General features: G+C 46.7%; 1 protein-coding gene across 1 annotated transcript in view; it reads right to left on the bottom strand.

Annotated features, from left to right (window-relative positions):
* Nucleotides 1-22,376, bottom strand: part of EFCAB6 (EF-hand calcium binding domain 6) — a 226,274-nt gene that overhangs the window by 79,273 nt on the left and 124,625 nt on the right. The window contains exons 19-20 of the mRNA XM_046010713.1: nt 3,506-3,620; nt 971-1,104 (exon numbers count right to left, since the gene is read on the bottom strand). Coding sequence (XP_045866669.1) covers nt 971-1,104; nt 3,506-3,620 — 249 coding nt within the window. The remainder of the gene's footprint in view (nt 1-970; nt 1,105-3,505; nt 3,621-22,376) is intronic.

The following is a 22,376-nucleotide window of genomic DNA, read 5'->3' as shown; positions in this document are numbered from 1 at the left end:
GAAGCCCAGAGCTCCGCAGGTGCGAGCTCCAGCCCTAGGACGCTCCCGACCCTCCTCTTCTGGACTTGCCGCCTCCTTGCCTACGTGCTCCTGCGCACCGTCAGGCCTCCACCCTGTAGCCAATACGTCAGCTTATTAAATTGACCTTCCCCCTTTCATTGCTCTCTCTTCCTTTGTGCCGCAGACGCAGTTAGCTTGTTCTAAGCCCGTCTCTGTGTTTAAATGGCTGCTGTCTACTTCCCCCATCTTACCCATTCCAGCTCCCACATGCAACCCATCCTACCAACCGGTAAGCTTTTCCCTGAAGCCCATGACCTGTCCGCCACCTCCTTTGAGCAAGCTCCCTCTTCTCGTGCTTGCTCCTTCCTTTTTCTGGCCAACACATGCTGGGGCTTTAGTATTTGGTTCAGGGCCCACCTCCTCCAGGAAGTCCTCCTAAGTGTGGTCTTTTCCCTGTGCCCCATGGCACGCTACCATTCCCTCTACAACAGTAGATCTCACGGGTCGCAACTCCCTGTTCGCCGTCTGTGTCTTAGACTGGATGGAGCTCCTACCTTTTAGCAGACAGTCCAGCCTATCCTAAATGCGTCCCGCTCATCTGGTGAGCGAATGGGTGGCATGAAGAGGCCGGATGAATGGGTCCTGCATTCCCTGTAACTCGGGTTGCCCAGACTGTCCCCTCCCCATCCTCTCCTTACTTCTCCAAGGCCTTTGAGAGGCAGAAGGAAGAGCCGGCAAAGCAGCAGCCCGGAAGGACCTCGGGAAGGGGGAAGGGGGAGCAGAGCTAAGCCTGAGTCCCCCAACCCGGCAAGGAGAGAAGGGGAGAGCCTGAGTCTGTAGAGAGCAGCACTGTGTCCTGTGATGAGCAGGACAGGACGGGCTCCCGGAGTCACAGCCCGCACGGCTGAATAGCTGGGAACACGGGGGATGGTGTCCAGATAAGCTAACTGGCAGACAGGTCATAATTTACCTGGAAGGCTTCCTTCAGTCTCTGGGGGAACTGCTTCAGGCATTCTTCAGCGGTCATAAAGTCGCTGTCTAAATTATTCTTTGAAAGAACTGGAGGTTGCCGTGGGGTCGATTCTGGCCCATTCATTTTAGCATCTGAAACAATGACACAAACCAGAAGACTTCTGTTAGCGGCATGCCCACCTCTCTTTCCGTTGCAACCCTGGATCTCTACCTGCCTCAAATCCAGCCAGAACACCCGATGGGAATAAGGCTCTGGGAAAGTGAACTTAGCATTGACTTGGTTATGATCTGGTTTCTTTCCCTTCAGTTTCTTGGACATTCTCCCATCACCACCAGAAGGACTCATTCTCGAGACGGTGGGGCCACGCTCTCGGCCAGCAGGCGGCGGCAAGCCCATGCCCGTTCTTCCAGCCGGGCAGAACCATAATCTTACTCATCTCTCCATCCCCAGAGGCAGTGAATGAACACTCTTGCCTGGTTTTGGTTCCTAGACTCATGCCCTAAACCTAGCGATGTGGAAGTCAATCAACCTTCGTTAACCCACCAGGTGTTTCGTGACTGCTTATCTGCGGGACCCTGTACGAGGGGCCTTCAAATATCTGTTGGTCTTTTCAACAAACTTAAGAGGTGGCTTCTCTTCTTGTGCCTCATTTACATGCAAGGAAATCAATTATTTTGCCCATTTTACATATGAAGAGATGGAGGCTAGGGTCGGGGGTTCCTCCCAACTTCCCCAAAGTCACAGAGTCCATGGACAGCAACACTGAACTCTGGCCCACTCTCCAGATTCTGGAGCCCGGCAGGCTAATCACTGAGTTAGGCCCTCTCTCTCCCCCCCAAACAGAGGAAGAAACCATAATCTCTACTTAAAAAACAACCCATTTCCATCAGGTTGGGATAACATGAGTGTGGCCTTGTTTCAAGCCAAGCTATAAACCTCGGCCTTGGTTTTCAATGTGGTTCTCTGCACATGTTGACACCAACCTCTCCCCACTGCTCAGCTCTGCAGGATGGATGGTGGGCAGAGCATCTGGAGTTCATGGGCGACCTACAGTCCAGTCTTGAACTTGGCTTCTACCGCACCTCCACCTGGGCTTGGAGTGGCCTCTCTTAGGTTCACTATTCAAGGCAGATAACACCTTCTCCTGCTGCTGCTTAACTCCCCTCTGCCGTGTGCACCCCAACCCCTGACCAGGGGCCAGCCTGGGGCCTAGGTCTCTAACTCCACCCCCGTCAGCATCTGGCTGGGCAGGGAGATAGGCAGTGCTGGGGGACTGCTCAGGGACAGAGGAGGAGGAGGGGGGCAGAACAAGGGCAGGGAGGAAGCCGAGAGCAGCTGATGGCTATTGAGTCACATTTCCACTCTGCAACGCCCCCGCTGCCCCAGGACATGGGGCGAGTGACTGACTCACCCTGGGGCCCACTTTCCTCAAGTGAAAGATGAACTCACCTGCACACCAGAAGCACTAAAACAAATGAGTTCCTTTTCCTCTTTTTTGTTCTCCTTCAAAAATGTCAAAACATACACCCCAAGGATCAAGATTCAAAAATCCTATGGCTTCTCGAATTGTCTTTTTCCTCCCAAGTGGGACCTTCCCTCCCCTAGGACAGGACCATCAAATGCTAGTCTGCCATGGTCAGAAGGGACCTTGGCATCTTCCCTGTGAGAAGTCCCAGCTTGCCAGTGTCTCTAGGGGACACCCATCACCCCGCGCAGTCATCTCCCAGACCAAACGCGGGGAGGACCGGGGAGGACAGCAGAGCACAAGCCGGCCTCCCAGGCCCAGCCCTGTCCGGCCTGCAGTGTATTTGCAGCAAAACAAAAGAGATTCCGTCAACGTATTTGTGTGATTTTTGTAGCTTTCCTAGAGGGTTTATTTGTCCTTCTTAAACTCCAGCAAGAGTGGAGACCAGGGGGAGGATAACATGGCAGAGAGGTGGGAGGCTGGCTGGTGGTCATCTCTCTGCTGGGTGTTGGGGCGGGGGGAGCAGAACCAGAGCAGAGGGCAAACAGGAGGGCCCCTCCCCCACCCTGGCCTGGCTGTGAATTTCCTGGCAACGGCTTTGGGGCAGGGGAAGGGGAGGGCCAGTGGCTGGGTGATTGCAGGTGTGAACCTGAATCTCTTAGGATTTCTGCATCCTTCCCTGCAGAAAAGGGGGAAGGACACTGGCCTGGGTGGTGCGTGGGTCCCACTAACCACAGGCAAGCAGGATCTCTTCTCAGGAGGGAAAATATCAAAGGACAGGAAGCGCGATGGAAGAAGCATGGGCTTTGGAGCAAATTTTAGAAACCATTTGGGCTCTAAGTCTGTAGAAGGCTCTGTCGGGCAAACTCACAGTTTGGTTTAGTGAAAAGAAAAGGCCGAAACACAGTCAGACAAAAATCAAACAAAAATGTCTGTTTCCAGTCTGAGAACACACACTGTTTCTGCGTCTCAGCTCACACTACTTCCCCCCCCCCCCGCGGCCCGAGGCACCGCTCGGAAAGCCCGGCAGCCGCGTCCCAGCAGGGCTGGTGCTGGCGATTAGCTACCTTCCAATCCTGCGGCAAAATCAGGATAACTCATCCCGTCTTTCTTATAGCCTATTTTTGCAGTCAGCCGAGCGAGCTGGTCGTCATCCACAGGCATTCCGCTAGCATCCAGCACCTGGAAAGGAAGAAAGGGAAGGAAGAGGCCCTTAGGTTGTCCCAGGCGCCCTGCTGCCTGAGCCCCTCTGGCCCCGCTGTGGACTCACCACCACCAGGGCCCCTGGATTCCAGCCTGTGATTGTTACTGGTCTGACTCCACCCACAGGCTCCCTGCGGGCGGGGCCCGGGAGGGGGGCCTCGCTCCCTGACCCCAGGCCAAGGTTTGTTGGCTGAGCAAGTGAGTGAACACAGCAGTAAGTGGGCTCCCAGCCTTGGGCTCAGTGGGCCGGCCCTGGGGGTTGCAGTCGGGGCTGCAAACCTTTCCAAAGGCCACTCTTTCCAAGATACCCAAATACACATCTGTTGGGACTAGCTGTGAGTTTCGAGTCTCCTAAAGTGGGATTTATATTCACATACGTCCTAGGAAACATGAACAAAGTCCAGCAAGGTGGTTTGAGGGAGGAAAACTAAAGTTTTTATCGAAGTTTCATTATGATTCAGTTTAAGCGGCAAGCTCCTGCGCTTTTTTTTTTTTTTAAAGATTATTTATTTATTTATTTGACAGAGAGAGATCACAAGTAGGCAGAGAGGCAGGCAGAGAGAGAGAGAGAGGGAAGCAGGCTCTTCTGAGCAGAGAGCCCGATGTGGGACTTGATCCCAGGACCCCGAGATCATGACCTGAGCCGAAGGCAGTGGCTTAACCCACTGAGCCACCCAGGCGCCCCCTCCTGCGCTTTTTTGTGGGGGAGGGACCATCCGTGGACCCTTCTCTCCTCTCGTCATGTGAGCGCACTCCCTGAAAGTCGTCCGAGATCCCTTCCTTCCACCTCACGGAGCCTATTGCTTACCAGCGGTTTCCGTTTTGTGTGAGTAGTTGGGCAGGTGGAGGGACAAATGAGAATATGTGCTTCCCTGCATCACGCTTAGTGGAGCAGAATCCTCTAGATGATGCCTTCCTGGGAGAAACTGATTAGCTGCGCTGCTCAAGGAACCCATGATGCCGGGACTCCTCTGTCCGTGGCCAGAAAGTCAACAACCTGGCCAGTGGTTCCCCAGAAGGGATGCTGAGAGGAATAGAGGGAGGACAGAAGATACCATCCTTCCTGCTCTCAGAGCACCACAACCTAAATTAGAAAATATGTCTCTCTTCCAAAAAAGGACATCGAATCACACTTGGAAATGTGTGCATCTAAGGGCCAAGACATCCAGGGTGGCTGAACTCGCCCGGGCCAGATGAAAGAAATCCGTCTGGGAGCGCAGAGTCTGGAGACGGGTTTTGAAGGAAGGGTCTGTCTGTGTTTTCAGAGGGGAAGGGGGCAGGGAATGCACAGACCAGCCGTTCACATAGGTCAGGGGCTCTGGTGCCACAGGAAGCTAGAGTAAGTTGAAGAGCAGAGGACAGCAGGGTCAGCATACCCTGACTACATTCTGTGGAGGAAGCTGAAGAGGGAAAGGAACAGGGGATGAGAGGAGACAATGGTCCTCACCACCATCACCATCACCATCATCATCATCATCATCACCATCATCATCACCATCATCATCACCATCACCATCATCATCATCACCATCATCATCATCATCACCATCATCATCACCAACACCATCATCATCACCATCATCATCAGCATCACCAACACCATCATCATCACCATCATCACCATCATCATCATCACCATCATCATCACCATCATCATCATCATCATCACCATCATCGCCATCATCATCATCACCAACACCATCATCATCACCATCATCATCATCGCCATCATCACCATCATCATCATCACCATCATCATCACCATCATCACCATCATCACCATCATCATCATCACCAACACCATCACCATCATCATCATCACCATCATCATCACCATCATCATCACCATCATCATCATCATCGCCATCATCATCATCACCAACACCATCATCATCATCATCACCATCATCATCACCATCATCACCATCATCATCACCACCATCGCCATCGTCCATCACCTCCATCACCACCATCATCATCATCACCTTCATCATGCTTACTGCCTGTTCCATGCCAGGACTGTGCTGAGGTCTTTACAGATACAGAGCCTTCTGCCTCGGCCTCTTCAGACTAGAACTGCCGAATGGACACCCACTGAGCTGCAGCAGGGTATCCACAGCTTGCGTACAGTCATTGGTTCCTTCTGTTTGGGGGCATCCTTCTCAGTGTGCGGGACTAGGACCCAGGGAGTGGGCACCATTGACTTGCTCTTATCCTCACTATCGGTGTCAGTAATGAGTGGAGTGTGACAGTGGCTCGCTGTATTTGTACTGATCCCGCTGATCAGGCCCTGGCCTTGGCTTGGCTTGTGTGCATGAGTTAGAGTAACAAGCTGCAGAAAATGTTTGGCGCGGGATCGGAAGCCGAGCGAGAAGGGAACGGAATGCAGGTGCGGTGGTGTTGCCTGCAGGGGCTCGGTGCAGAGCAGCACTGGAATCCAAGACGATCCCAAAGGCCCGCCTGGGGACCGGAGCAGGCGGCGCTGGCTGGGAATTGGGACGGCTCTGTGCCATCTGGACGCGCACCCTGTCCCAGCTCTGCGGGGGAGCCTGGCCCAGCACGGGACGGCATGAGCGTTTCGATGGAAAGCTGTGGCCCACACAGAAGGACCCAAGCGGCAGGGGGACTCTGAAGTGGATAGATTGGTTGCTTTCTTTGAAAAGTAACTTTATATTTTGAAAACAATTACACATGAATTATTCATTGCAAATTCCTCTTGCTCAGTCCTTTCACAAAAACATATGTAACGGATAGTCAGGAAATGTCTGTAGGCAAATGTTTCACAGCCTGGAGGCTTGTGAAGCAGCACGGAGGTTAGGCATGCCTTGAGCAGCCTGTCCAGAGGTTGCGGGCGTGCCACCACCGACGGGCACAGAGCAGCACGCAGGACGCAAAACCCAGCGGGGGTGCTCTCCAGAAGAGGCACCAGGCGCTTTGCAAACACGCGTGTCTCTGGAGCTTCCCTGTGCACGCTCTCATTTCTAAGATGAGCGCAGCAAATCAACTAGATTTACCAGGGCCCTTGGAGGCAACTCACCATACCACCTATGCCTAAACTGCAGCATTTATAAAGCAGATTTCAAAGCATTTAACCATTCAAGTCCTTTCTAGGAGGCACGTCCCTAAGGAAGTTCCTCAAAGAGTGACAAGCCATTGGCCTGGCATATTCTGATTACAAAATCGTCACTCCCCCTCCCCTGGGATGTCCCCTGGATTGCAGACGGGCTCTTCCACAAGAGGCCACGTCATTCCAGGGGAATATCGCTGGCTCTCGGTGGAGGAAGACACGCGGCCCCGAGTAGGCGCCCACAACGAGAAGCTGGGTGAGTGGCTCAGTCTTTCCCAGAGCAGCCACCGCAGAGCATCCCCGGACAGAGACACCCACCTGCATCTCTGCGTAGGAACACTTGCTCGCTATGCCTCTTTGCGTCATCTTTTTGGTGGTTGCTTGGGGATTATAATATATACCCCTACCTTTCCGCAGGCTCCCCAGAGTTCATACCGAACCACATCACATAAAATGAAGAACCCTTGCGACCATATTTCCCTCACCGGGCGCCCTGTCCTGTAAGCTACTGTTGCCATTTGTTCCACGTAATAGATTATAAGATTATAATACATTATAATACATAGATTATAATAGATATTATATAATATATATAATTGGCATATTATATAATTGTTTATATTATATAATATATAATTACATACATATTATATAATATATATCAATTATATATAATAGATTAAAAGATGATAATACATAGATTATGAGCCTGAGACAACATGAAAATGTTTGCTTTAAGCACTTACATGCATTTTTAAAAGATTTTTCCATTAATCAATTTGAGACAGAGAGGGAGAGCACAGAGGGAGAGGGAGAAGCAGACCCCCGACCGAGCAGGGAGCCCAGCACGAGACTCGATCCCAGGACCCTGAGACCATGACCTGAGCTGGAGACAGACGCATCACCCACTGAGCCACCCAGGCGCCCCCACATGCATGTTTTAATTACAAAAAAATAGCCTTCTATATTTAATTGGATATGTGCCATTTCCAAGGTTCCTTATTCCTTCTTGGTCATCTGAGCTCCATCTAGGACCAAACTCCTTCATCCTGAAGAGTTTCCTTCAGCATTTCTTGCAGCGATAAAAACCCCTGGCATGAGAACACGGCCAGTGGTGGGTGTGCCAGGGACAGGGGCTCGGGGTGAGAGTTGAAGGTGACGAGTGTCTCAACCAGAGTCCCAGCTCTGATCTCATGCCAAGGGCCAGAGCGGGCCTCACAGCTGTCCACGCTCCTTCCTGCCTCCTGGTGGTGATAGGAACTTCACAGGTGTCATTGAGAAAGAGAATTTGACTGAAGATCTCCAAGGTGCCGGCCCCTGTACCAACGTGACTTGCACGTGTTATCTTAGTTAAACCTCGCGGTGCTCCTCAACGAAATATGACGAATTCCATCTTACCAACGAGGAGATCAACATGTAGGAAGGAAGTGAACTAAGCTACCTCTTTCCTGGAAAGCCACAGCTGTAAGTGGCGGAGCGAGGGTGTGGGCACAGGCTAGCGGGACGCCGTGGGACAGCAGCATCTTGTGACGCAGAGCTGGGGAAGCCTGATGGCATCCGCTCCAGCCTCACTTTTTACAGAGGAGGAGCCCGGGGCCAGGGGAGCACAGGAGCAGTGGGCATTACTGCCCAGGGAGGCTTGGTGGCCAGGGACAAGAGGCCAGCACTGGCGACTGCAGTCTGCATTCACGGTTGAGGCTTCGGGCTCTAGAAATAACGGGCAATAGCGGGGTCTTCGGCACCGAGGCATGCTGGGAAGTGTGCCACTCCCCATTCAGATGGCACAGCCCACCCAGCCCGCAGAGGACACCATGGAGACTGGGTGTGGGTGTTCCCTGAGCCTCTACGTTCCACATCTTTGGAACAGGGTTGCAACAGGACCAGGGACTCCACAAGCCAGCTTCTGCCTGACAAACCATTCAAAGCCCAGTGGCTGGCATGAAAACAAGCCTTTGTGCTCATGCTCATGGATGTGAAGGTCAGGTGCAGTCTGGCGGATGTAAGATGGGTCCGGCCAGGTGATCCAGGCCGTGGGCTGACTGAGCTTGGCATCAGGCTGCAGGCTGGCTTTAGGCTTGTTTCAGGTGCATTCATTCTGGGGATCAAACTGAAGGGACAACAGCTGCCCTGGGAAAGTTCTTCTACGAGCAGATTGCCGGGGCACAAGGCCAAGCTAAAGCGCACAGCAGATCTAAGGCTGCTGCTCAGGACACATCTGTCACATGCCATGTCAAAGAAAACCACATGACCAAGCCCAACGTCCCTCGGTAAGGGAAGAGTCCACTGAGATGTAGAAACAGAGGAGCTGGGATAGAGAGAGGATAATGACAGGTGCACGAGCTCTCAGGGCCTTTGCAGCTCTTTACATCTAGGAAATTCCATAAACTTGGGGGCGATGTTGTGACCACTGGAAAGATACTGTGATCATGATCTGACCACACCTCAAATCTAGAAATTTCTAGTCCATAGACCAGATCTGTCTGGCCCACCTAACTCTACCTAATCCCCTGGCAATGGTACTGCACCTCGTTCTCAAAAGCAATCCTTCCATAGCAGCAATGTCCACAATAGCCAAACTATGGAAAGAACCTAGATGTCCATCAACAGATGAATGGATAAAGAAGATGTGGTATATATATATACAATGGAATACTATGCAGCCATCAAAAGAAATGAAATCTTGCCATTTGCGATGACGTGGATGGAACTAGAGGGTATTATGCTTAGCAAAATAAGTCAGTCGGAGAAAGACAACTATCATATGATCTCCCTGATATGAGGAAGTGAAGAGGCAATGTGGGGGGTTTGGGGGTAGGAAAAGAATAAATGAAACAAGATGGGATCGGGAGGGAGACAAACCATAAGAGACAATCTCACAAACTGAGGGTTGCTGGGGGGAGGGGGGTTGGGAGAGGGTGGTGGGTTATGGACATTGGGGAGGGTATGTGCTATGGTGAGTGCTATGAAATGTGTAAACCTGGCAATTCATAGACCTGTACCCCGGGGCTAAAAATACATTATATGTTTATAAAAAAAATAAAAAATTTTTAATTAAAAAAAAAAAGCAATCCTTCCTTCCACCTTAGCACCCAACGCTGGACTTTCAGACAGAGCAATGGCTTGTCAACAGAGATCACTGAGTTATAAAACAGTGGTTTTTCTTTTCTCTTTTGTTGCAGGCATGATGATGGCAATGATGATTTGCTTTAGACTTTTATAAAAATACATTATCCCCACAGAACGTAAGAAGACTAAAATTGTGTCCTGATGGCTCAGGAGGACAAAATGCTGAACCAAAATCAACCTTCAAAAATTGTGAAATGAGACAGCCTCAGCGTGATCTGACAGCTTTTCAATGTCAAGGGGAATTCCAGGTGTAACGAGTAAATCGACCAGACACGTAATTTTAGAGGCAAATATCCAGAACCTGCTCGGTCTTGCAAACCTGTGTAAAATCTTAGCGTGTTCCGTGGGCAGAAGAGTAAGAGATTATGAAGATGGAAGATAAGAGCAGATGAGCCACTCCTTCTTCAAAGGAGGCTGTTCTCAACATAGCGTTGGGTCTGTTGTCCAAAGGGCAAGTGGGTGCAAGCTTTGAGGCCCAGAGCTGAGCGCCGAGTCAAGTGTGGCGGGAGAAGGGGACACTGAACAGCCACACTCCCCTCAGGAATGAAAGGCTCTGTTCTCCCCTTCTGCACATTCCATTATGTTCTCTCTTCTTGATTTCAAAAGCACATTTTTATACATAAATTTAATGTAAGTCCAATTGTGATCTTAATAATACATTTGGGGGGATCCTAATAATGCAAATGGATGAAGTGTTTATGGGGAAATATAAACATGGCCTCAGAGTAGCCAAGAAAATGTGAAAAGGAAGAAAAATGAAAAAACATCTGTTTCACTAAAAAAATATATATATTGCATTGATGCAGAAATGATGTATAGATCAGTGTAACAAAATGGAAATCTCCAGACTTAGACCCAAGTATAATGAGACTTTTACAAATGACAGTCTGGTGGGAAAATACAGAAGAACCCTATCTTATACCACACACAAAAATTAATTCTATATTGATTAAGCATTTCATTAAAAAAATAAAACAGTAAAAATTCTTGCAGGAAAGTTTAGGAGATTATCTATAAAATATGGAAGGGGGACCTGGGGACTAGAGTCACGACACTTTACTAACCAAGACCACAAATCCAGAATTTATTTTTTTATAAAAGGGGAAAAAAGGAAGACAGGAAAGAAGACAAATATATTTGGTCATACAACATTTTAAACATTTTAATGGGAAAGATAAACCAAAAAGACAAATGATAGATTTTGAAGATATATTTGTAGTACAGAAAACAAAGTGTTGATCAATTAACTAATTCAACAGATCTTTTTGGACACCTGTACACCAGATGTTGTTGAAGGCACTATGAATACAAGAATGAGCCCAAGGGCCAGGCCCTACTGAGTGGGACTTTCAATGGAAACAGTGTCTTTGCGGACGTAATCAAGCTCAGATGAGGTCATACTGGATCAGGGAGGGCCCTCAATCCAGTGAATGCAATCCTGTAAGATGGAAAACTGGATCCAGACACACAGAGAGGAGGCACCAAGTAAAGACACAGAGACACCAAAGGAAGATGTCAGATATTGGAGTAATGGCCGCTACAAGGCCAAGGAATGCCAAGGACCGCAGGCAACAATCAGAAGCTGGAATAGTCAAGGAAAGGAAGAATCCTCCTCTGCAACCAGAGGGAGCACGGTTCTGCTGACACCTTGATATTAGACTTCTGGCCTGCAGGAGTAGTCTCTGAAAGAGAATAAATTTCTGTTGTGTTCAGCCATCTAGCTTGTGGGTAATTTTTTTACAAGTCCCTGGGAAACTGATGCACATATATGTGCTCACTTAATTCTAATAATCGTCTGATGTAGCTACTGCTATGATTTCCATTTTAGAGATAAAGAAACTGAGGCCCAGAGAGGTTTGCCTAAGGTCACACGGGTATTATGTGATTCCAGCTCTGGTGGTCTGGCTCCAGAATTCACATTTTAAACCAAAACACTATAATGTTTTTCAAAATCAATGGGGTTCATTAAAAGAATATTTATTGAGCAACTTATGTGCTGGCCCCTGTTTTAGATGCTGAGGATGGGGCAGAGAATGGAAAAGACACAGATAACTGCCCCTGTCGAGCCCACATCTTAGTGAGGGGGAGAGGACTACTGGGAAGCAGTGCCCTCAGGAATGAAGCAGGCAGGAGCCGGTCAAAGGGGAAAGTGTCAGAGAAGAGCTGTAGAAACTGGGAGGGCAGAAGCTGGGGTCTAATTAAGAGAGATACAGAGCCCTGCAGGGGAGAGGGTTCCAGGGGTCAGAATCCAGAGGATAGGGGTAAACTTGAAACTCAAAACCTTCTTATGAGCATAGGATAAATAATGATATCTATAATAAACATCTCTTAAACATTGACAAGAGGGCAAAAGATATAAATAGGCAAGTCACAGGAGAACAAATCCTAATAGCAAAAAAAAAAAAAAAAAAAAATCACACATTTACTGTCAGGGAAATAAATATAAAGTTAAACTGAGCTATTACTTTAAAACTACCAGACCAGCAAAAATTTAAAAGAGCTATAATGCCTATTGCTAACAGGGGTGGGAAAAAAGATACTCTATTACATAGCTTTCAGAAATAGGAACTGTGATAGTGTGTGGTCTTAAAAAGCAAACAGGGGCACCTGTGTGGCTCATCTGGTCAAGTGTCCCACTTGATTTTGGCTCAGGTCATGATCTTGGAGTTGTGAGATTTAGCCCCTGCATCTAGCTCTGCACTCTGCTGGAGTTTCTCTCCCCCCCTGCCCCTCCCCAACCCACCACAACCCCCCTCTCTCAAATAAATAAATAAATAAACCTTTTTTAAAAAGCGAACAGGCAACATGTGTTTATAAATATTACGTTAGACCAAGCACTTCCACTCCTGGGATTCCTTCCATAGAAATAAAAACATCAGTATGTAGAGACCCTAAAGAAAGATAGTTTAAAGAGATTTAAAAAATGAAAAGAGAAGTGAATGCCCATCAGAAACAGAATGGTTGGTGTTCAGTGTGTTGGAACACTTTTCTTTGCAGAAGGTCTATGCTTCCTTTGAGAACAGAAAAGTCAGATAAAATACAGCAAAACATCTCTTTGAAATAGAGAGAGTGGCTGAGGCAACCAGAACTCAAAGAGACAACAGTCTGAGAAGAGAGGAACCCTCAAAACCCTCACTCATGCACTTTGGGAGCAAGGCAAGAGGCTCAGCCTGGGGCTGGTGGCCCAGGCAGATGGTCACTACCAGCAGGTGGAGAAGCAAAGGAACTTATGATGAGTTCAAGGGACCTGACATCCAAACCAGAGATTTCAACAGATTCCTCATGAGAAGGGGAAGCAGACAACTGAGCCCAACATTGCCAGTTATACCCTCAAGATCTTTGCTGAGTTTGGAAGGTATGTGGGACAGAAGACTAAGAATCAAGGCAGAAAGCCAAATGAGATTTTTTTTGTCAGCTTGTGGTCCTGAGAAAATAAAGGTTGAAGTTCAGGATTTCTCGGGAGCAAGGACTCAGAGAATAACCCAGGTTCTGAGTTACAAACTTTGGAGGCTACATTAGGAAGAGGCTTAAAAAAAAAAAAAAGTCAAATGGAGCCTTGAGAATCTGTAATCCAGCCTCAAATCAACTCAGTCCCTAACTGAATTAAGGTCATCAGTCCCCACTCTACCTGACCAGCAAAAGAAAGGGTGCCACTGTCTAGAGCCTCTCAATTTTCTTAACACAATATCTGATACGTAATAAAAATCTGTCTGCCACATCTGGAGACATAGCCATGTGACCCCAAATCAAGGGAAACAAAAGACAACAGAAAAAGATCTGCAAGTGACCCAGATACTGGAGTTAGCAGGGGAAAAGAAGATTTTTAAATAGCTACAAATATGTTTAAGAAAATAAAGTTATATGTTGAGATGATAGAAGAAAAGACACAAATATGGAATATATTAAAAATAACTAGGGGCACCTGGGTGGCTCAGTGGTTTAAAGACTCTACCTTTGGCTCAGGTCATGATCCCAGGGTCCTGGGATTGAGCCTCACGTTGGGCTCTCTCTCCACAGGGAACCTGCTTCTTCCTCTCTCTCTCTCTCTGCCTGACTCTCTGCCTACTTGTGATCTCTGTCGGTCAAATAAATAAATAAAATCTTAACAACAACAACAATAAAAAACCTAAATGGAAATCCCACAACTGAAAAAATACTAAAATTAAGAACTATATGAATAAAATTAACCACAGATTTGAAGAAGCAAAACACAGGATTAATGAATTGGAAGAGAGGTCAGTGGAAAATTCTGGGACTGAAGCCCTGAAAAAAATAGTGAAAAGTACATAAAAGAGTGAAATATAAGTGAGATACTGTGAACAGGTCTAACGTACATAACTGAAGGCCAAGACACAGAGAATGGGGACTGAGTAGAAGGATAAGAAACAAGGGCTAGGAATTTTTCATAAAATTTTTATTAAACACATCAACCTACAGACTCAAGAAGACCTGCAAACCCCAGCAGGACTCATACAAAGAGAGGCACACTTTAACACATCTAGAAAACTGCTAAAATCTAAACACAAAAGAAAAACCCTAAAAACTGCTAGAGAAAGAAAAACATGCATTGCATTCAAATGTGCAACAGGAAGACTAATGGTTTATTCATCAACAATTCTTTAACCAGCTAGAAGACAATGGAATGATATCTTAAAAATGCCAGAAGAGAGTAACTGCCAACCTAATATGCCATTATTCCCAGCTAAAATATCTTTAAAAAGTCAGAGTGAACTTCTGCTTCCAGGTTTAACTATGAAGAGTTTGGAAGTCATCACTTCTTTTTCTTGTTACAACAGGAAAAAGGCTGAACATACTGAAAATCAGTAACTTTTCTTAGAGCCATCAGAGAAATCTCACATCTGGAAAGATACGTGAATACGTACAATCACAGCCAAGATCAGCTAGCCCGGAGCAGAAGCCACTGTAGCCACAAACTGGTAGAACACTTAAGTGGCAATTTTGACAAAGTACTGGAGGTGGAATGAGGATTAGCTTAAGACTGAGAAATTTTGGAGGGGGGCCATACTTTCATGGATTTTACCACCAGGAATTCTATCAGATTCTCAAGATGAACCTTCCCAAGAAGAATCGCTTTATGTGTCAGGCAAATTAAATCTAAAGGAAGTAAAAATAAGTAAAGTAAGCAGAAGAAAAGAAATGAGATAAAACCAGGAATGACTGAAATAGAGAAAAATCAATGAAAACACAGCTTGGTTTATTAAAAGGATCAATAAAAGTGATAAACCTCCAGCTAAACTATTCAATAAACAAAGAGAAAAGATTTTTAAAAAATGACCAAAATCAGGAAGAGAAAAGGAAACCCTACTAAGGATCATAACAATACTTAACGGATAATGAGGCACGAGTCCATACTGATATAAAGAAATGAACAAATTAACACATGGTCTAGAACACACACATCTCCCATGCAGAAGAATTCCAAATAATTTATGTAGACATTGTCCCTTTAAAGAGGTGGAGCATAATAATTCCCCATTCCTTCATCGTGGGCTGTGCATAGTGACTTCTCCTCAAATGGGAAGAGAGAGATAAAAGGGCAAGTTTACGGTGGAAAAGCCTGGCAGACAGCTCAGTCAGGTGATCAAGGTCAACATCAACAGTGATCAGCCATGTTGATGTCATATCCCCTGATAGGATGCAATGAGAAGGGTACTTTACCTCTGTGGTCTTCCTTCCAAAAACATTACCCCAGTCTAATCCTGAGAAAAATATCAGACAAATTCCAAAGAGCGACATTCAACAAAATAGCTGGCCAATAATCTCAAAACTGTCAAGGTCAGTCAGAAACAAGGAAAGTCTGAGAAAGAAACTAGAAGAGCAAAGAGGAGCTAAGGAGATGTGACAACTAAATGTAATGTGGGATCCTGGATGGGTTCATGGACCAGAAAAAGGATGTGAGGTAAGGACTATGGAAAACTATGTAATAAAACATGGAAACTCAGAGAGCTAGTTGTCTGCACACTTGCATTAGCAGCAGCACAAAAGAGGCCTTTAGACAGAATCAAAATGAGCGCAAGTGCTAGCAAAAAAATGTAAGATGGAAAGAACAAGAGCAAGTGTAGATACGTAGACATGTATGACAGCTTATTTACTATAATAATGATAATAGCGTCTTGCAGGATTTAACCTAGGTGTAAGATTTAAATGCATGACTACAATAACACAAAAGATAGGGGTAAGTGAAATTAAAGCATTTTTAAATCCAGCATTGTTAGGGAAGTGACAAACATGATGATCTATATTTAACTACAAACTATAAGACAAGAATGCATGTTGTAATTGCTAGTGTAGCCTCTGAATGAATGGCAGAAGAATGTTTTCACCAACAAGCTAACAGAGGGGCAAATGGACTAATAGAAAGTAGTTGAATATTCTTAAAAAAGGCAAGAAGACCCATAAGACAGGTGGGTCAAATAGAAAAAAAAATATTAAGATGATAGATATAAAGCCAATAATATTAGTAATTAAATACTCCAAATAGAAGACTGACTGTCACAACCTATCTTCTAAAATATCAGCTATATTCTGCCTATAAGAGACTTACTTGAAATATAAGCACCCTTAAGTTTGAAGTGGAAGGACAGAAAAGCATACACTATTAAACATGAATCAAAAGAAAGCTGAAGTAACTATGTTATTATCAGAGAAAAATAGGCTTGAAGGCAAGTAGCATTACTCTGTATCAAGAGTCATGTCATAATGATAAAGGAGATAATTCATAGGAAGCTGCAGCAATTCTAAATCTATGTGCACCCAATAATTTAGCTTCAAAGTGAATAAAGCAACAATCAACAGAATAAAGAAGATCTCCACTAGACAAATGCACCATTAGATGGGAGACTTCAACGCACTTCTGCCAATAGCTAATGGAATGAGCAGGCAATAAGGATACACAAGTTCTGAGAAACACGATTAATGAAATCAATCTAAGTGACATACTTAGAAAACTGAAGGACCGTGATGGAGTATGCATTCTTTTCATGGGTTTATGGAAAATTGTCTATATGTTGGGTCATAATCCAAGCCTCAATAAGATAGGCTGAAGTCATTTAGACTTTGGAATTTACTCTCTAATCACAATGTAATCGATTTTAAAATCAATAACAAAAGGTAAATTAGAAAATCCCAACTGTGTGGAAATTAAACAATACACTCTTTTAAATAAACCATTGGAGAAAAGAAATCACAAGGGAAATTATAACATATTTTAAACTGAATGACAATGAATGAGATACCAAAACTTGTAGATGTGGCTAAGCCTGTACCTAGAGGGCAATGTATAGCCATCTGTTCATACACAAGAGAAATAAAGGCTAAAAAGCAATGATCTAACATTTGTCTCAAGAAATTAGAAAAGGAAGAGCAAATTAAATCCCAATCAATTAGAAGGGAAAAAATCATCAAAGTAACAGCAGAAACACACAAATACAAAACAGATGTATAGAAAAAAATAACAGGGGCGCCTGGGTGGCTCAGTGGGTTAAGCCTCTATTTTCAGCTCAGGTCATGGTCCCAGGGTCCTGAGATCAAGCCCCACATCGGGCCTGCTTCCCCACCCCTCTCTCTGCCTGCCTCTCTGCTTACTTGTGATCTCTCTCTCTGTCAAATAAATAAATAAAATCTTTTAAAAAATAAGAAATAACAATAAAGGTTGATACTTGGAAAAGACGAATAAAACTGCTAGACTTTGGTTGCTTCGGGATAGGATGGAGCAATTCCTAGTGTGCTAACATTCCCAGTGAAAACATCTAGAAGAGCCCCAGCAATGAAAGGATGATGGGAAGGCACCAGATAGCCAAGGAAGCCATGACATCTGAGGGATTGAAGTTCCCAGATGAGGAGGACCCTTCAGGGGTGAACTGAGGCTATGCAACTGCATTTTCCCTGGGAAGAGCTGATGACTCTGGGAGTGGAATTGAGGCTGGGAGACAGGGTTGGGCCAGGCAGGGGGCCACCCAGCACAGCGCTCAACAGATCAGTGGCATTGGAATGCAAAACTGGAGACCCTGACTGACTTTGCCTTCTGGACAAGCGCTGGCCTCTGGGATTGAAGGCAAGCCCCCACACTGTGGTACTTAGGAGACAGAGGTCATCCAGGGAGAAGGACTTAAGAACACAAGGCAAAAACAGAAGCCCTGGAGACAGGATCAATAGACACCAAGGGTCAGCAGCTGCTCCTGCCCTGGAAGATCTGGCCCATCGGGGCACAGCCGGGAGCTGCAAGAGTCTAGTTTTGATCTTTGGTGAAGGTTATGGCCAGAAGATGGAGAAATCCAGACTTCTGATGGTTTTTTGGGGCGTGGCCCAACAAAAATGAACATGGACTTTGAACACAGGTCACCCCTTAAAACATGAGCACCATTGGGAAGCTGTGAGGAACACAAAGCTAAAGAACCAGGTCTACTGATCTGGCCTCCACCACCAGGCCTGCAGAGCATGGCATGTCATCTCTTTCTCCCTGTTTTCTTACCTGAGTCATGAGGCCCCCAACCCCCATCCCCAACAAGAATAGAGAGCCGGGGCTCCATGCGCTGAATCTGATGGGGTCTCAGAGCGAGCACGGAGAACTCCTCTCTGTGCCCACAGTAGCCAGAACGCAACACAATATACCAAAAGCCTTTAACAGCAGTATGGTTGACATACAGTGTCTTACTAGTTTTGGGTATACATCCTAATGATTCAATGTTTTTATACATTACGAAATGATCCCCGCGATAGGTCTACTTCCCATCTGTCACCGCACAAAGTTACGGCAATATTATTACCGACTATATTCCCCTGCTGTACATCACATCCCCAGGACTGACGTGTCTTATAACTGGAGGTCTGTAGCTCTTAATCCTCCTCACCTGTCACTACGGCCGTAGCCCAGGCCTCCCCATCTCCAGACACCCACAGTTTCCTGTATCCATGAGTCTCCTCCTGCTTTGTTGTGTGTTTCTTCCTTTGTTTTTTAGATTGCCCATGTAAGTGAAATCCTATGGTATTTGTCTTTTTCTCTGACTTATTTCGCTTAGCATAACACCCCTGAGATCCAGCCATGTTGTCAAAAATGGCAAGAATTCATTCTATTTGTTCCCATTACAGTTCTCTAATTTTTTTTGTTTTTCCCTTCACAAAACTGACCATAATATACAATAAAGGGTTTTTAAATATCTGTTTTATTTCCCAGAGTTGTATGCTCCCAACAGAGGGCTTAAAACCAGATGGAAAATATTTAATACCAGACTTAAAAAAAAAAATCGAAATCTCCCCGAGTCACCATGCTTACTTAATTTGCTCATCCATGCCTGAGGCCTGTTAGATGCTTGACGGTGTTCATGGGGCTTTGTTTATATCCTGGTCCCTGCCCCTCAAGTGGAAAAGACTCTGTGATCAGGAAATGATGATTGGGGATGGGAGGGGACCAGTTCCTAGCTATGTGAGTCTGAGCAGCCGGCAGAGGGCATGGGGACGCTCTGCTGGAAAGCAGAAGGAAAGCTCACCTCCTCCCCAGCAAGGCAGGTGAGAAGCAAGGAGCCACGGCCACCAAGAATCTGGGACACCGGGCTGGGCTGTAACACACTCCTGCTTTGCTAGTCCACGTCTCAGGGGTTCTCTAAGTTTGCTGATGAGCTCTGCAGCCCTGTGCCTGTCTCCAGGGGCCTCAGCTGGGACTCAGGGGATGGGGCTTAAGGATAACAGCGAACCGAACAACATACGGTGTATTTACCGAGGATGAAGAATTGAGATTTACCAACGGGAACAGCCAATTACAGAGAATTAGAAGGTAAAGCCTCCCTCAAATTCCTGATGGATGAAATAGCTCAATTAGCCTAATTATGCAATGAGACTAATCTTGACTTACATGTCCTTGGATATTTTGTCATTTTATGCTCCCCCGGGGTCACTGGCCCCGAGCAATGAACGTCTGCTTTCTCCATGTCCCCATGTGATTTAGTCTGATAACAAGTGTGGAACAGGCACCCTCAAAATGTTTACAAAGAGAGAAGACGGCAGAGACAGTTACGTCTGCCTGCATGATGTGTGTTCCCTCTGTCTCCCTTACAACCAGAAACTTGCTTTTTCCAAAGGCAGTAACATACCCAGCAAAAAATCATGTATTTCTCTCTAGAAGATCTCTATCTATCACAGCCTGGGCTTCATTGTATGAAGTTGCTGAGGGAAGCTTCCATGAAAGCCCTTCAAAAAAAAAAAAAAAGAAAGAAAGAAAGACTTGTCTGGCTCAAGCCTTTTGCCTTCACTTTTTCCCTTATTCATGCCTGGAATATGTGTGATGGCTGGTGCCCCAGCAGCTATATTCCGTGCACGAGAATGAGGCTGAATGAAGACAAAGCTAGAAGCAGCCAGGGGCTGCTGAAGACATGGTAGAGCTATTGGGCTGACCTGCAGACAAGGTCTGGAATCCTCATTACAAGAGAGAAAAACGACCACCTCTCTTAAGTCAGACGCGGTTTTGGGCGGGGAGGGGGGGCGGTTGCTGCTAAGTCAGCATGTGACAGACAGGGCCAGAAGAAGGAACAAGCGTTCTAGATCAACTTGAAATTCAAAAACCGTTTCCTGCACCACCACCAGATCTTGACTCGTCATTGAAACACAATGACACATTACAAACTGTGCTAAAGTCACAAGCCATGTGGTACAGCAGCCAGAGCCAACAATGAACCGGGAGAGGGGCACTTCCTGGGAGAAAGACTATGCCTCCGGGCTTGTCGTGAGAGATGCAATCTACCCAGACCAGGCCTAGCGGTATTCCAGAAAGATCAGGCCCTCCACCTTCCCCATGGGAATGACACACTGAACCTGGAACGCTCAGAGTCCGTTAAGACCCCAATAGCTCTGCCTGTGGTGGGAGGGCTCAGTGAGGCGCTGCTGGTCACCTCATCGTCTCCAGAAACTCTGACGTCTTTTACATTAAAGAGAGAGAAAAGGCAGGTGGGTGTGTGTGTGGGCGGGGGGGGACACAGATTATTAGTAAACAAATAAATCCGTCCAGCAGACAAATTCTTCCTGACTGCAGTGGTGAAACCAGTAACAGTCCCCAGCAAGGACAATGCGGAGACTCTATCCCGGCTGTCCCGTGTTGAACCTGTGCAGCCAGCCACCTTCTGTCCCAGCCACAGGCCAGGCAACGGTTGGTGAGAATAAAGAATGAGCCCGTCTCATTCAGAGTACCAGGTATCTGGGCCAACGGCTAAGTGCTGCCGATGTCCAAATTAAGAACAACTACATGCGTGTGTGATCTGGCAAGCAAGGATGTGTGATGGACAGCCTCACTCCCGGTTCCTCCGTAATGAAACCCGGCAAACGCTGTACCATGCTCATCACTGTGGGGCAGATTTAGGGAGGACAAGGGCAAGAACGTTGTGTATCTACAACCAAAATGATAAGAAGAAGTTAAAGGACAGTGTCATTAAAATTAATGTCCTCCTTCCAGAATTCTGAGGCCGGATACAACCTCAAAGCTGCCATCAATCACATCCAGCTAGCCCGTCTGACACCCAGCAAACCCGTCTGACACCCAGCTAGCCCGTCTGACACTTGGCAAAGGTCTAAGGCTAATAGAGACCGACGTGGATTCCAATCCAAGGGCCCAAGCAGCTTCCCAGCTGAAAAACACTGAGCCACTATCCTAACTCACTCCTAAGCTTTGGCCTCCTCATTTGTGAAATGGGCATAATGTCATGTATGCCCCACAGGGTTTCTGTGAGGATTAGAAATAAGACCCATGCTTGTAGAGGGGCCAGACCACTGGCGGTGATGGTGTGAGCACGCTCAGCATGGTGGCTGTCCCAGGGACGGCCCGTCGTCGCCGTCATCACAGCTCTCACTGCTGTAACGACGCTGACATGGTCGTCATTGTCATGGATTCTTCAAGATCTCAGAGGAGTTGATTCCAAAGGTTTTGTTGCCACAGGAGTTCGACATTCCCGAACCTTCGGCATCAGGGTGCCCTGCATTAGTCTCATCTGAACTTATGTTTCTTTCTATGGTGGCGGACTGTGATCTCTCCAGCTCTGACCTCACCAGTACGGAAAGCACCCTGATCTAAAAATAACCTCTTCAATTAACAGCGAAGTTTCTATGTACGTAAGGCTTTGAAGGTATCAGCTTATGAAGGTCAGACCTGGGTTCCCAGCAGACTGTCTGAAATCATCCCAGGGTTGTTGATCTTCGGACTAAATGGGCAGTCACGACAGGATGTTTCCCAAAAGTTAGACCCCACAAGTCACTAGGGGGGAGACGAGTCGACAACTTGCTTAACTGGGCTCCCAGCAAATTAGTTGTGGAAACAGCCAGAGGCTTTTCTTCCTGCATCTTGGCCCTGTCCTTTTGTGGGTTCTTTTTCCCTTTGCCCTCACCAGGGGCACACCTTCAGAAGGCAGGGGGGTACATGGGAAGCCAGGAGACGGGAGAGGGAGGGAGAGATGTGCAGGCACCGCTGTGAGGCAAGCAGCAGACCAGCTGGGCACAGAGCTCTCCCCCAAGGTCAGCCAGAATGCAGGGAAGCTCCAGGGCAG

This window comes from Meles meles, chromosome 7 (assembly GCF_922984935.1).
Source record: "Meles meles chromosome 7, mMelMel3.1 paternal haplotype, whole genome shotgun sequence".
NCBI classification, from domain to species: domain Eukaryota; kingdom Metazoa; phylum Chordata; class Mammalia; order Carnivora; family Mustelidae; genus Meles; species Meles meles.
The sequence above is the reverse complement of the archived record's forward strand: the minus strand, read 5'-3'. Positions and strand labels throughout refer to the sequence as shown.